The following is a 14150-nucleotide window of genomic DNA, read 5'->3' as shown; positions in this document are numbered from 1 at the left end:
ATTTATGGAGATAACAATATCCAGAGGGTCTGCCTTTCTGATGGAGCAGAGCAGCCGTGCTGGGAGGGGGCCGCAGCGCTTGCAGCCCGGAGCAAGCGTTTCAGATGCTGCTGCTCGTTGCTGTTTTGAAAAAGCAAGAAAAGAAGGAGAAAAAGAAAAAGAAAAAAAGTCCCTGTCGGCTCCTCCCTGCCTGCCGAGACATTTGCATGAGCTGGGTGTCTGCAGTCACGTTATCCAGAAGTCTCCACCGGGAGCGGTACCACATGGGATAATGCAGCGGCGAGGATGCAGCGGTGCCGAGCCTGGAGCATCCCAGGGAGCAGCCTTGGGGCGACAGGGCAGTACCACGCAGCAGGGGAAGGATTCAGCGGCACAAACAACTGATGCTCTCCACATCCAGTTGCTGCGGGGGATTTTTCTCTGGTGAAGATGCTGCGGTGTCTTACAGATGCTTTTTCTACAGCTACCAACGGCTACCTGCTCTGAAGCTCTGAATGCAGACCCAGAGCATCACCTCCAGGTCCAGCTGGGGTGCCTGTAGGTGGCCACATCCCCCATGCATTTGATACCTGTTAACTCCACACCTTCACATGCCAGGGGAATATGAGAGGGAGGATGTCAGGGGTTTAACCACGGCTTTGGTAATTTCACGTGGGGTTCTGCGTGCCTGCCCAGTATCTGGATAACAGTGACCTCCCCCTCGCAGCGCAGCAAGGCAGGCGCTGTGCAGGACCTGTTGACGCTTGCATTGATGGCACTTGAGGGTTGGCCTCTGCGAGTCCTGGATTTTCCCTTCTGCTGGGTTTCCTCACTCGTTCACCTCTGCCCATCTTGCCTATCCCAAATCCTGCAGCTGTGATGCGTAGGAAAGGCTTTGGTGGTGGCCAGCCCTCGTTGGGAGATGCTGTCCTCCATGAACCCATGGTGGGAGGTGGCCGCTGCTCCTGGTGTGCTTTGCGTCGCGCAGAGTTAGCTGCCGCAGAAGCAAAAATAAGTCAAGTTTCTTGCAGAGGTCTTCTGCTAAAGGAGGTTGATGCTACAACTGGGACCAGAGAGGTTTGTCTTCTCCACTTTGGTGGGAGGTGGATGGAGAAGACAGTTTTGTTGGCACCAGAGGGTTGTCCTGAGCTGTTGTACCTTCTTCCAGCCCAGGTTCGCCAGGCAGCAGGGGCAGGGGCTGGTTGCCTTCGGCTCCTGGAGGATAAATAGTGGTGTAAATGCTGGGACTGCATTTCCCGGGTGCAGCATGGCTGGAGCAGAGAGGCTGGCAGGAGGCTGTTGGTTTAAATCTGCTTGGCTGCGTCTTGCTGCCGAACCGTTCAAATAAATTAACAAAAAAAAAAAAAAAAAAAAAAAAAAAAGAGGGAAAAAACCCACCCTCTTACTTTATTTACATTGCACTCAAGTTTCTGCCGTACAAAAGATTTGCAGGTGCAAATATGTCCTGCCTTCATTAACTTCCCCTCCCTTTTTAATTTATGTGATTTCAATTTTCCTTCCCTGTACTGTTAATTAGGGGACCCTCTAATCAGTACCATTATCACAGTGGTATTCATGTTTAGGAAAGCTGCTAAACAAATGCTTGCAAAATTGCTAAATGGCTAATTAATGTCTGTTAATTAAGAAAATTGCTCATGGTAACAAACCATGCCATTGCTGGCAGCAGCTAGAAGGCGAACACTTGTTGAAATTAGTAACAAGGCAGGTAGAGAACATCTGCTCCGGCGCCGGTCCTGGAGCCTGCCGTCGCTTCCCATCACCTCCTGACAAAGCTCGTTTGCTTTCTCTACCAATTACACCTCCTTTGACTCAAAAAAATACTTTTTTTTTTTTTCTTTTCCCTTTCGTTAACACGCACCGGTATATTCTTGCACCAAGCTCACGGTTTTTCCAAGCAAATTTTCATTTTGGGCTTTTAAGGGAAATTAAAAAAAAAAAAAAAAAAAAAAAAAAAGTGGGCGTTCAAGCCCAAAATGTCAGCGGCTGCTACACTGCAGCCTTAAACCTGCACCGACTAATCTCTCCTTTTTTCCCCTAGACATCCTTTCTTTGCTCGCAAGCCATTTTACTCGCATCCTTAGGGAATCCACCTCGAGGAAGGATGTTGCATCCATACGGTCTGGCGATGCAGCCCGGGTTGTGCCGGCCAAACGCTGCCCAGGCGCGAGCCGGGACGTGCTCCTTGTCCTCTGCGCTCGCTCCAGCACCTCCAGTGAACCACAGTCAAAAAATAAAACAAACCATAAACCCCGGAGGTGTTTGCAACCTTTGTGATGGGAGAGGAAAAAATGATATTTTTTTGGGGTTTGGGGGTGTTTTTTGTATTTCCCCCAACCTCTCTGGTCCTCTCCTGCATATTTTTTCTTCCTTGTTGCACGACCTTGCAAAGTGTTTCCCTGTGTGTTTATCATTGCAGACTTGGTTGAACTACCGGACCGTTTACTGTCAATGTGGCTGCTGTATTTTGACAGATGTTCTGATTTTTAATTTTTAATTTTTTTTTTTGCATATATCATTATTCATTGTTCAGCTACAAATTAATAGAAATTCAATTAAAAAGAGGAAAAAAAAAAAAGGAAAAAAATAAAAATGGGATAAGTGACTCCCGGACAAAACAGGTCCACCCGTCAATCCTTTTTTTAGCTCTTTCTGCGCTTTCATGTGCTAATCTATAACCTCCTTCTACTGTCTGACCTCACAGGGACCGCCTGGGTCACAGCCCTCGCCACACGCACAGCCTCCACCCCACAATCCTAACAGCATGATGGGACCCCACAGTCAGGTAAAGACACTAGTGATGGGTAGGGCTGTGAACCGGGACGTGCGCTCGATTTGCCTTTTTTTTTTTTTTTTTTTTTTTTTTTCTTTTTTTTTCCCCTCTATAAGCATGCTGGGCAGCGGGTACCCGCTCCCCCGGGGAGCATCCCCCCGGGCACCCCAGCTCCAAAGCAAAATGGTGTTTTTTTCCCTTTTTTTTTCCTTTTTTTCTTTTTTTCTTTTTTTTTTTTTTTTTTTTTGGATGTGAAGTTGTCAATGGACTGAGAAGTCAATCATGGGTATCAGACTGTTTTACCTTCCCAAGGTAGCCTCAGAAATTTAACCTGATATGGGTTTTTAAGCTTCTGTTAGTAGCAGCAATTGTGAAAGAAAAAGTAACTTTAAGTCTTTCTTCTTTTTTTTTTCAGTACTTAGCATTGGGGGATTTTTTGTGTGTGCGTGTCTGTATGTGCTTATTTGCCACTTTTTTTAATATATATCTCTATATATTTAAACTTGAACAGTATCTAACACTCAGGGTTTCCCATGCACTAATTTTAACAGCCTCACCTAGTATTGCTGATGTCAAACGCTCTCAAACATTAAGTCTACAGAGAAAATGTTTAAAAAACGGACTCCGGACACCTTTTTTTTTTTTTTTTTTTTTTTTTTCCCTTTTGAAACTTAACTTTTTTAAAAAGGATGTCTCCAGAAAAAAACAAAACAAAACAAAACACCAAAAACAGTGTGTACAGTCTAACCGGCGTGCGTGGGGAGCGTGCTGCCCCCCGCAGCTCGGCCCTGACCTCCCTTTTGTGTCCCTGCAGCCGTTCATGTCGCCGCGCTACGCTGGAGGTCCCCGGCCCCCCATCAGGATGGGCAACCAGGTACTGTGCTCTCGGGCTCCGCACCAGCAGCTTTCCTGAGGGTGGCTTTTATCCAGGGAGGGGGACAAGGGCCAGGTGTCCCGCAGATGCTCCATGGGTTGGGATGGCAGAGCATCACCTCCCTCGGGCATCCTCCGTTTTGTTGGTGCTGGAGCATCAAACGTCACATAACTGGTTTATTTTCATTTTATTTTGAGGTTTGGGTGCATCCAGGGTGTAAATGGTGGTGGAGAACGTGCTGCTTTTTATTGCTGGTGTTTGCAGCACGGCCGTACTGTGCCGTGTGTTCACTGCCTGGCTGGATTTTCCCTGCAATCACAGAAAATTAAAGTGATGGAGATAATCCTGCTGCTGGGTTGACCGAGCGCTTAGATCAGCAGCGGGGTCAAGCGGGGCAGGTCACTGCTGAATTTTTTGGGTTGGGTTTATCCTCTTATCCCAGCTTAAACAAGGGCAGTTTGTTTCTGGCCTTGTGGATGGAGGCTTCCACCCCACGCGCTGCCTGAATTCATGGCCTTTGCTTGAGGAATTCGCCTGGTTCCCAATGATGCCATGCAGATCCGTGGGGTAACGACCGAGTCAGAGGTTATTTGTCATTAAAGGGAAATTAAAGGAAACCTGTCATTCCTTTGAGTTGCAAAGGTGACTGTGCAAAAATTATCTTGGGGAGCTTGGTTTTGGGCTAACAACATTATTTTATATATACATACATATATATATATAATATATATATATTATTATATACTACATATAGCTTTTACTAGCAGAAAGAGCAGGGTAGTCAGGAGATAGGACATAGCAGCTTGCTTTGTGTTTCTGCTTGTTGGATTTGAGACCTGAGTTGCTGGAACTTGCTAAATGATGGTGAGACAGCTGAGACGTTGCTGAGGAAGACTCGGGGGCAGGGGGGACTGGTGTAGGACCCTCGGTTGAGCTGGAAGAGCCCCGCACCCACAGCACTGGTGGCTGTTTTAGCAAGGTGTTGATGGACTGCACCTCCTCACGGGACACTTTAACAGGACCCTGTCCTGCTGTGGTCCCCAGCTCATCCCAGGCACTGCTGGAGGGGTGAGCACAGTGAGCTGGGGCAGGCAGGGGACCAGTTTGGGGAGGCTGCTTTTGCAGCAGGGTCAAGTAGCCAGGATTGGGTACAGTTAATTGGAAGGATTTAATTTGTTTTCCCCCCAACACCATGTATAAAACAGTTTGTACCTACACAGAGGTAGGTTAACCTCTGCTGGGTAAGCCTACGCTCGGCGAGGTTACAGTCGCATCCAGAGGGACAAGAGGAATAAATAGGCAGGTGGGAAGGTCAGGCAGCAGAAGTGTAAATATCCGTCTCTACAACCCCCCCTGGTTTATCTTCCTCCTGCTGCCAGCTTCCAGGCTGCAAAAAATTGGGGCTGGGCAGATTGTGCCTCAGTGCGGCCGTGCACACCCAGAGCCTCCAGCAGTGGGATCCGTCGTGTGTCAGCATTCAAATGAAAGGCAGCACTGTAGCAAAACTGTTTACAGTTTGCTTCCCCCAAGCAGATGGTATCTGCGTTTTTCTCCCCCTTTATCTGTTTGGAGCAGCCTTTGAACTTTTAGCCACGCTGCCTGAGCAGAGCGTGGATTTGGGGAGGGGGAGCATCCGCCTTCCCCTCTGCCTGCATGGGGACAGGTCCAACCCTGGGCTGCTGCAAACAGAGCATCTCCCTGCTGGCAGCTGGTGAATCGCTGCAACCTGTACAGTTTGGCCCTGCCACTGTGTAAATACCGGAGAGCCAAGCTGCCGGTCTCCTTTCCCTGCCAGCTTTGACACCTCTGCCCCACGCAGCCCAGGCTTTCCCCCACTCCCTAAAAATACGGCAGCCTGATGTTGTGCGGTCTGTGGGGAGGGGAGGAAACACGGGTGCCTTGTTTGGTTTTTAGAGAGTGTTTGCGAAATGAAAGGGGAGGCAAACACCCAGAGGCTGTAGGAAGATGGCTGGGATGTGGGATGCAGCAGGATGCAGGATGCTCGGGCAGCAGCAGGCATCCCAGGGAGCCCACTGAGGAGCCCACTGAAAGCCTAAAGCCTCGACCCAAATCTGTGTCTGTGGGGCTGCATTGTAGCCATTATTATTATTTTTTAATCTTCCTCCCCTTGTTTTCACAGCCCCCGGGCGCCGTTCCCGGTACACAGCCATTGCTGCCCAATTCAATGGATCCCACGCGACAGCAAGGTAAACGCAGTGAAGGAGGTTTGAACGTGAACGTTTCTCGTTAGATCTTAATTTGGGACCCGAAGTGGCTGCTGCACTGTGTAACGCCCCTGCTTTCCTCCCAACAGGGCACCCTAACATGGGCGGCCCCATGCAAAGGATGAATCCCCCGCGAGGGATGGGCCCCATGGGTCCCGGTCCACAGGTAAGCCCCGCGCCAAAGAGCATCTTACAGCTCGGCAAACTCCACGCGCCATCGAAACAACCTCCGGGGGCTCAAAGGGCTGGGAGTCCCCCCCCCACACCACTACCACGTCCCCCCATTAGTGTTAATGCGTTTTGCATTAGTCTCACATCTGGGAATCCCTCCTTTTCACATGAGTGAGGTCTTCAGAGCTCATTAAGGGTATTGCAGCCTCCCTCCTGCCCTTCTGTGAAAGGGGATGGCACTTAGCGCCGTGCCGGAGCAGCCCGTGAGTGCATTACGCTGCCTGCCTGGGAAATAGTTACGACCCTAACAGGAGGAAAGGGAAAGGAGGCCTGCATTAAAAATAAATAAATAAAAAGAAATGGCAAAGATCCCTTCAGCAGGGGAATAAGGCTTGCCTTTGCGAGGTTCCCATCCACCTGCCCCTCCTGCTGCCTGCTTAAGCTCTCCATCTCAGGAAGGGGGGGGGAGTACACTCGTGGAATTAAGCAGATCTGGGTTAATATATGCTGTCTTTCCCTTGATTCACTTTATGGAGTGGCTTGTTGTTGACTCACTGCTGTTTGTTCCTTCTACGAGACTTCAACACCAGATTACCATATTTTGGTTGGAGGTTTATCCTCTCTGCATCATCGCCTACGTCGAGTTTGTAGCGCGAGGATCAGAGTCTGTCAAGAGACAAGCGGGCGCGCTGGAGTTTTGTTTTGTTTTTCCCCCAGAGACTGTTGAGATAAGGGAATATTGTGTAAAGAGGGAGTTGTGTCATCTCTTTTTAACACCAGCCTGAGGATGCTGCTCAGGGATGCCCAGCCATCTCCGCAGGCACCCGGATCCGTCCTAGGGCAAGGGATAAAAAAACTTGCACAAGCGTCATTTCACAGACAAGCCCTCCAACAGCGCCGCCGCTCTGCTTAAAATCCTCCTTTCCTGGAGGATTGCACCCAAAAAACCCAGCATTTGTTAGCGTGTCCTGCGCCAAGGCGAGTGGCGGCGGTTTGCCTGGGGGAGGCTGCTCGCTTCCCACCTGCGAAGCTCGCCATGAAACTTGGAAGCGGCGAGCGCGCGTTGAGCGCCGCGTGGGATGGCGGCAGCTCTGGGAGCCGGCAGGAGTTGTGAAATGTTCAGAGCTTTATTTTTGACTCTGCCGTTCCCTGTGTACCTACATTACGAAGAGGATTTTTGAAAGGCAGCCTTCCCCTGGAGAAGCGCTGGGCTTCCCAATCTGGCACCCACGGGGTGCTGCCTCCCTGCAGCCACCCAGGGACCGGCGCCTGTGCGGGCAACCACAAAAAATGCCGAACCAAACCCAGCAGCCCCTCACACCTTGCATGCCCAGGGTTTTTTTTTCTTGAGGCTTTGCATCAGGACCTTCCCAAGTACTGCTTAAATTATTCCAAAGGGCTGCAGAGCATCCAGCCAGGACATCCCAGCATCCAGCCAGGACATCCCGGCATCCAGACAACAGCCACTTATTATGCACCAACAATGAATCATCCCTTGCAGCCCATCACCGCTGCCTTTTTTTCCCTTTATAGTCACAGTTTTAGCTCTGCAGAAGCCAGAATTAGGTTTGCCACTGCCTCTGTGAAGAGGGTTTTTAGCTCGCTGGGTTTCAGCAGTGTCTTGTGGGAGCCCAGCATCCAGGTCGCTCGGCACAGCTGTGTTCCCTCCCCACCCTCCCCAAGCATCTTTCAGCTGGCTTCGTTTTCCAGCCTTTCAGCTCCAATTAAAAACGCTGAGGTTTTTTTTTTGGTTTTTTTTTTTTTCTCCCCCAAACAAGGGGTTTGATGCTGCTATTCAGTCTAAATGGCTGGAATTTTGATCAATTAAGGACTTGCCAGTAATTTGTTTGGGGAAAACCCTTTTCTGCTTCTTCAAAACAAACTTTGGCATGAGCACCGTGCTCCGGTGAATCCTTAAATCCACGGAAAAATCCACGGCACTGAAGTACTGTACTTCAAATCCAGCTTGGAGCGCTCTAGAGGGGCTGTGAGATAGGAAATGGCCAGCCATCCCTCCTCCTGCCCTAGCATGGTTTTTTTCTCTAAATGGCAGAAATACAGCCCAAAAAGATGCATCGCGGCGGGCGGGGGAGGAGTTGGCAGCGCGACCTAAATCCAACTACATGTTGCCCAGAGGGCACAGGGAGCAAAGCGCAGACCAAATGGAGCGCGGCATTCAGGGGATTCCTCTTCCCTTGCTGCCTTGGGCTTGGCTTTGTACTAGAGCTGGTTTCAGGAGACGAGGGACGCAGATCTGAGGCTCCCAGTCCCAGCTGGAGGCTAAGCCAGGGTGGAAGGAGCCAGGAGATGAGCCTCGAGGGGCTGCCTGCCCTCGCCCGCTCCCCAGGGCTGCAGACCTGCTCCGGGGGATGTCGCAGAGAGCTGGGAAGCAACAGGAAAACAAGCCTGGCTTGGTTTTCCTTATTCCAGCTGTCATCCTGGGAGCAGGGGATGCTTAATCTCCGGGGGAAGCTCGTGCAGCCTTTTCCTGTCCTTACACTGCAGCAATAACCTTCCAAGCGACGCCTTCCTCCCTCCTCCTGCCCCTGTTTTCTCCTGCACAAAAAGAGAAACCCAAAGGGCTGCTGCTGGCACCCGGGGGCTGTGAGCAGAGTTGTCTCCCGGAGCTGGGAGGGGGCTGTTTTCCCTCCACCACCCTGGCATCAGAGACCGGGGGAGGGGGACACGACTTCAGGGCTCAGCTTGGCTCCCTTCCATACTCAGCTGCCTGGGTTTTTTATAAACATGATTGCTAATTGCCTCGACGTTCGTCATCATCATCATCTAATTTTTTTTTTATTTTTTTTTTTTAAAGCTCATTTTTGCAAACTAACCCTCTTGGGGTTTTTGTTTGTTTTGTTGGAGCTTTTTTTCCCTTTTCTTGTCTCCTCTGGTTTCCCTTCCTGTTGCAGCAGACTGACCCTTGGTTATCGTTGCAGAACTACGGCAGCGGCATGAGACCTCCACCCAACTCCCTAGGTCCCGGCATGCCTGGAATTAACATGTAAGGCAAACCCTGCGCCGGGGGCGTTTGGCCGCCAGTTCGGGATTTGCGGGACCGTATGGCTAAAACCACAACTTTTCTTTTTTCCCCTGTTTTAATTTTGACCCCAGGGGGCCAGGAGCTGGTAGACCGTGGCCGAACCCCAGCAGTGCTAACTCAGTGAGTATCTCATGGTCCTCGAAGCAAGAGCGGAGCTGCTCCGGGAGCCATCCCACAGATGAGGCCATTCCCCGTTAGCTGAATCCTGCTAACGAGGGGGTTCCCCAGCCTCTCATGCAGGCGCTGCATCTAAAGCTGGAGCCCTGCTCCTGTGCTGCTCTCCCTGTGGCGAGGTGCAGCGGTGGGGGCTGGCCGGGGCTGGGACCCCCATCCTGGCCAGGCTTGGGGGGCGGCAGGGGCTCTCGGCTGTGCACAGCTGGGGTCCAGCCCACGGGACCCCCAGTGCACCCCGCGGCTGAACTGGCTCTCTTCTCTCTGTAGATCCCATACTCTTCTTCATCGCCTGGTACATACGTGGTGAGTCCTGCTCCTTCTCTCCTGTCGCGGGGGTGCAGGGATGTTACGCCCCAGGGAGCTCGTGTGGTTTGGGGGGAATGGTGCCGGGGAGAGCGGCCAGGCTGGGTTTGGGGGTGTGAGGTCTGCCTCGGGGGAGGCGTTTGAAAACGTGGGGAGGTGGGCGATGTTCATATTCACGCAGCTGACCCCCTCTTTGTTTCTCTGCAGGGCCCGCCCGGCGGCGGTGGTCCTCCGGGGACACCCATCATGCCCAGTCCCGCAGGTATGAGCCCCCCGAGACCCCCCTCTCCAGGGCCAGCCCTCTTAAGCTCTTGCCTCTTCCCAGGCCAGGAGACCCCATCCATGGGGCTGTGCCGCCGAGCACAGGTGACCACAGCCCAACCAGTGACAGCCAATTTATGTAGCCTTTGCCTTTCTGGGAAGGGAGCAGCGTGGGCTGCTTGGCTTTGGGGTGGCCTTTGGGGATGTTCCTATATCCCCCTATGGATGTGTGTGCTGTGGGGCTCGGGAATTACCTCCCCGCGCTTCCCAGCCAGGAGTTGAATTATTTTTCGCAGTTGAATTTCTGTGATTAAAAACTTTGTGGATCTTCATTAAATACAAATTAGCCAGAAAATGGTGGTACTTAGAGGGAATTTTAGGTGATAAAATACAAAAGAATGAGTTCAAGTGGCACGAGTTTGTTTTAATTAAGAAATGAATTAATCACCCGACTTACTGGGCTTCACTGTTCCACAGATTCAACAAATTCAAGTGACAACATCTACACAATGATTAATCCAGTACCGCCCGCAGGCAGTCGATCGAATGTAAGTCTGCTTTCTAATAATTTACATATCAGATACCATAACAAATCATAATTAACTTCATCAGTTGAGAGTAAAGCAGTTTAATTGATTTCAGCCATTTGTTACAAAACAGAAATAAAACAAACCATCAAAAAGCGATTAACTCTTCAGCGACTTTGTTAATTTTTTATGCTTATTAAGAGAGCGGCGGTCCTGCTGCTCCGGCCAGGATGGTGGCAGCTGCGTGCCCAGCGAGACGCTGTGTGCTGCGGGATGCAGGCAGGCTTACATCTCGCTAACTGCTGGTTGGAGGGAGCCCCCTGCGCTGCCAGGGGTCTGGGTCTGCCTGCACCTGTCTGGCCGAATTTTATAGCTGCACCCAGAGACCCACGAGCCCCCAGACACGCCCTGCAGTCCTGGGGGTGGATGCATCCCTCCTTGCGCCCAGCTCCGGAGGGATGCCTGGGGAGGAGATGGTCCCCAGGAGCCGCTGGGGCTGTGGCAGACGTGCGGGGTGATTTTGTGGCTGATTTTGGTTTTGTCGCCTTTTCCTTACGCAGTTCCCGATGGGCCCCGGCTCTGACGGCCCCATGGGTGGCATGGGTGGCATGGAGCCCCATCACATGAACGGATCGTTAGGTGAGTGCCTGCCTGGGGGACTGTGGCTTGGGGAGCCCCACCATGCCTTCACTTCCTGGGGACACTGGCAGAGCATCCCAGTGCCTGCTCCCATCCCCAATTTGGACCAGTGCTCACAGCAGAGCCTCTGGCTGGAAATAGAAAGGGGGGTCTGGGGGGAGCGGGGCAGGGGGGCGCGGGGCCGTCGCTGCGTGCTCAGTAAGGCTGTTCTCCTTTTGTGTCCCCCCCTGTGCAGGGTCAGGAGACATAGATGGACTTCCAAAAGTAAGTGAGTTGCAGAGCAGGTGTGCGGGCCCCCCCTTGTCTTGGCACTGGGGTGCCGGTGTGACCCCAATGGATGGGGACACGTTGGGGGAATGTGACCGGGGCAGGCAGGGCTGTGTCCCGCCCCCACGGCATTTTAGGGGGCTCAGGGACCTGCTCACTGCCTCCCCCCATCTCCCACAGAATTCTCCAAACAACATAAGTGGCATTAGCAATCCCCCGGGCACTCCAAGAGACGACGGGGAGCTGGGAGGCAACTTTCTTCATTCCTTCCAAAATGACAATGTGAGTGCGTGCCTCCCTGGGGCCAGGGGGGACGGGCCCGGGGGGTCCTGGCATGGGGCTGGGTGGGCTTGGTGGTGGGTGCCTTTTGGAGCTGGGTTGTGCTGTGTGTGAGCTGCTCCGGGACAGAACATGGGGAGGAGGGAATATGCTGGTGGGTGCAGGCTTGGGTGCTTGGCGGGACAGGGCTGTGCCGACGGAGGGGAGAGGATCCCGCAGGATGGAGAGGAGCCGGTGCAGATGCAGCCAGCTGTGCTGGCCTGGCCGATCCAAGGCACTGTGCGTGGCTGCAGACACCCCTCCTCTTCTTCCTCTATTATCAGCATATAGACGCGTGCATGTTAATTGTTTTAAATTGCATCTCACCCCATACTGTTCTGCTGATTCTCTCCCTGGAAAAGCAAGCTACAGAGCAGATTACACCCTGATAAATTCGAGTCTCCAGTGTATTCTATCCTCCTGATCCAATTAGGTTGCTGTGTAGTTGTCACCAGTCTCCAGCCCCCTTGGGTGCCTGGGCGTCTGGCCCGCCTGGTTTCTCACCTTGGCTCTGTCTCTCTTCCAGTATTCCCCCAGCATGACGATGAGTGTGTGATTTCCCTCCCCCTCCTCCTCTCCAGGATCAAGAGAGTCAGCTGCCGTTCGGAGGATCTCAACAAATTATGCAAGAAGAAGAAGAAGAAGCTAGGTGTATGGGCAGGGACACGTGTGGCGGGGGCCAAAACCCCAGGTTTAGTTTCATGCAATAAAAAGGCTGAACTTTTTATTCCATAAAACATGAAGGACAAAACTTAAAATATTTCAAGACATGACAAGACCCTTCTTTGTGCAGAAGGGTTTATATATGTACATGACACTTCTTTTTGGAAACAAACAGAAGCCTCTAGCACCCAACTCCGATCTCTTTGCTTTGTTCTTTTAAATAAAGACAGAAACCGAACCTGTTGTATGTTTGTGCCGTGCGACACCAGGAAGCTAGTCTAGATATGAAATCTCATGTTGTCTCTGTTGTAGTCATTTTTTTAAAATAAACTGGACAGTTTACAATGGTGGTTTTTGTTCAGAAGGACTGGTTGTTTTGGTTGATTTTTTTTTTTTGTTCTGTTTTGTTTTGTTTTGGGGGTTTTTTTCCCTTCTATTTTTGGGTTTTTTTGGTTTGTTTGCAGCACAACGCTTCCTCCTCCAGTTAACAAGATCTGCTTTGGGGAAGAGACTCCACCACCTCGTTATAAACTTGTTAACGCAGGTGACCCCTTCTAGGATCACATCCTCGAATGAATCGTGATCTTGCTCTCTGTGACTGTGGCATGCACCGTGTTAGTCTTTCCCCCCCTCTCTGAGTACAAGAAGAAATCTCTGTCCCTCCCTTCCCCAGAGTCCTTCAGCTGGTTCACTGCAAAAACCGATTTTTTTTCCAATTTCTTTTTTTTTTCAATCCACTGAAAGAAAGGGTTAATCTGACCTGGGACTTTGAAACTGTGATCTCCAGCTAACTTTGGGGTTTTGGGGGGTTTTTTTATTTGCTTTGGGGGTATTTTGGGGGGGTTCTTTTCTTTAGAGATGTGCTCTTGTCAGGGTTTCACTCTATGATTTGGAACTGGATGGAGATATTTTTTAAGGAATTCTTGTTGTTAAAATGTAACCTTGCTATTCTGTAGGCTCGCTCTGTAATAAGAAAATAAAAATTAATGGCAAGCATCGAAGGCCCTTCCTTCTGGTGGGAGAGGAAGGGACGAGCCAAGGCGGCGGGTTGGGATCTCTGTACATGACACTACCCTGTAGTTTGGTCTTTGTTTTTCTCCAGCTCCCATTTCTGCTCCATGTATATCATATTCTGTAAAATATTCTCTCCCTTGGATTTGACCTTTGTGCGGATTATTGAAAGCATTGTATCTTGTTTCAGTGTTTTTTCTTACCTTGTAGTCTGGTTCGAAAATTACCGAGAGGGGAAAAAAAAATAATTATTATACATTGTAGTTTGTGTACGATATTTGTTGATAATGTTTTATTAAAGGGATGTCTTTTTTCCGCACCCCTTCATTGAAATGTTTTCGGGGAACATTTGGCTTGTTTTTATTATTCTGACTGCAAGACATGAGATGACAATTTTTTTTTTTTTTAGCGTGTAATACGAATATTTTTTTTTAATGTTTGCCTTCTTTTTCCTAGGCATTTTAATTGTGCTTTACCTGTAGAAAGTCGCTGGGGAGGGAGGGGTGGGTGGGACAGGGTGGGTCTGAGGGTGTCAGTCTCATAGTTACAGTCAGGTTAATATTTTCCAAGTAATGCCGAGAAATAACCGAACGCAGATTTGTTGCATCGCAAATATACCCGGGGACTCCCCAAGGGGGTCATTTTTTTTCCCTTTTCCGCTTTACATCTTGTTCAGGGTTTGGGGTTTTTTTTCTTTTTTTTTCTTTTTTTTTTTTTTTTTTTGTTCTGACATGAGGAAATGAAAGGACCGGTTTTAATGTATTTTAAAATGAATAGCTAAATTATTGTCTTCATTGGTATGGGATGGTTTTTTGAATGAAATGGTTCTCCCTCCTTCTCCCCCCCTCCCCCCCCTCCCCCCCCATGCTGTAATAAATATCAACATAAACATTTGATTTCGGTG

General features: G+C 50.4%; 1 protein-coding gene across 2 annotated transcripts in view; it reads left to right on the top strand.

Annotated features, from left to right (window-relative positions):
• SSBP3 (single stranded DNA binding protein 3) overlaps positions 1–13565 on the top strand; it is a 56052-nt gene extending 42487 nt beyond the window's left edge. Inside the window, exons 6-18 of one of the 2 annotated variants that reach the window (XM_055815607.1) lie at positions 2702–2782; positions 3585–3644; positions 5785–5851; positions 5959–6035; positions 8980–9044; positions 9155–9203; positions 9525–9560; positions 9768–9822; positions 10299–10369; positions 10909–10987; positions 11223–11251; positions 11435–11536; positions 12099–13565. In XM_055815607.1, the coding sequence (XP_055671582.1) occupies positions 2702–2782; positions 3585–3644; positions 5785–5851; positions 5959–6035; positions 8980–9044; positions 9155–9203; positions 9525–9560; positions 9768–9822; positions 10299–10369; positions 10909–10987; positions 11223–11251; positions 11435–11536; positions 12099–12128 (801 nt within the window). In that variant the 3' untranslated portion in view covers positions 12129–13565. The remainder of the gene's footprint in view (positions 1–2701; positions 2783–3584; positions 3645–5784; positions 5852–5958; positions 6036–8979; positions 9045–9154; positions 9204–9524; positions 9561–9767; positions 9823–10298; positions 10370–10908; positions 10988–11222; positions 11252–11434; positions 11537–12098) is intronic. The other variant, XM_055815608.1, reaches the window with a different exon arrangement.
• Positions 13566–14150: the final 585 nt, after the last annotated feature.

The sequence above is a fragment of the Falco peregrinus genome, chromosome 10 (genome assembly GCF_023634155.1).
Source record: "Falco peregrinus isolate bFalPer1 chromosome 10, bFalPer1.pri, whole genome shotgun sequence".
In the NCBI taxonomy this organism is placed as follows: Eukaryota; Metazoa; Chordata; class Aves; order Falconiformes; family Falconidae; genus Falco; species Falco peregrinus.
This window is presented reverse-complemented; position numbering and strand designations above follow the sequence as displayed.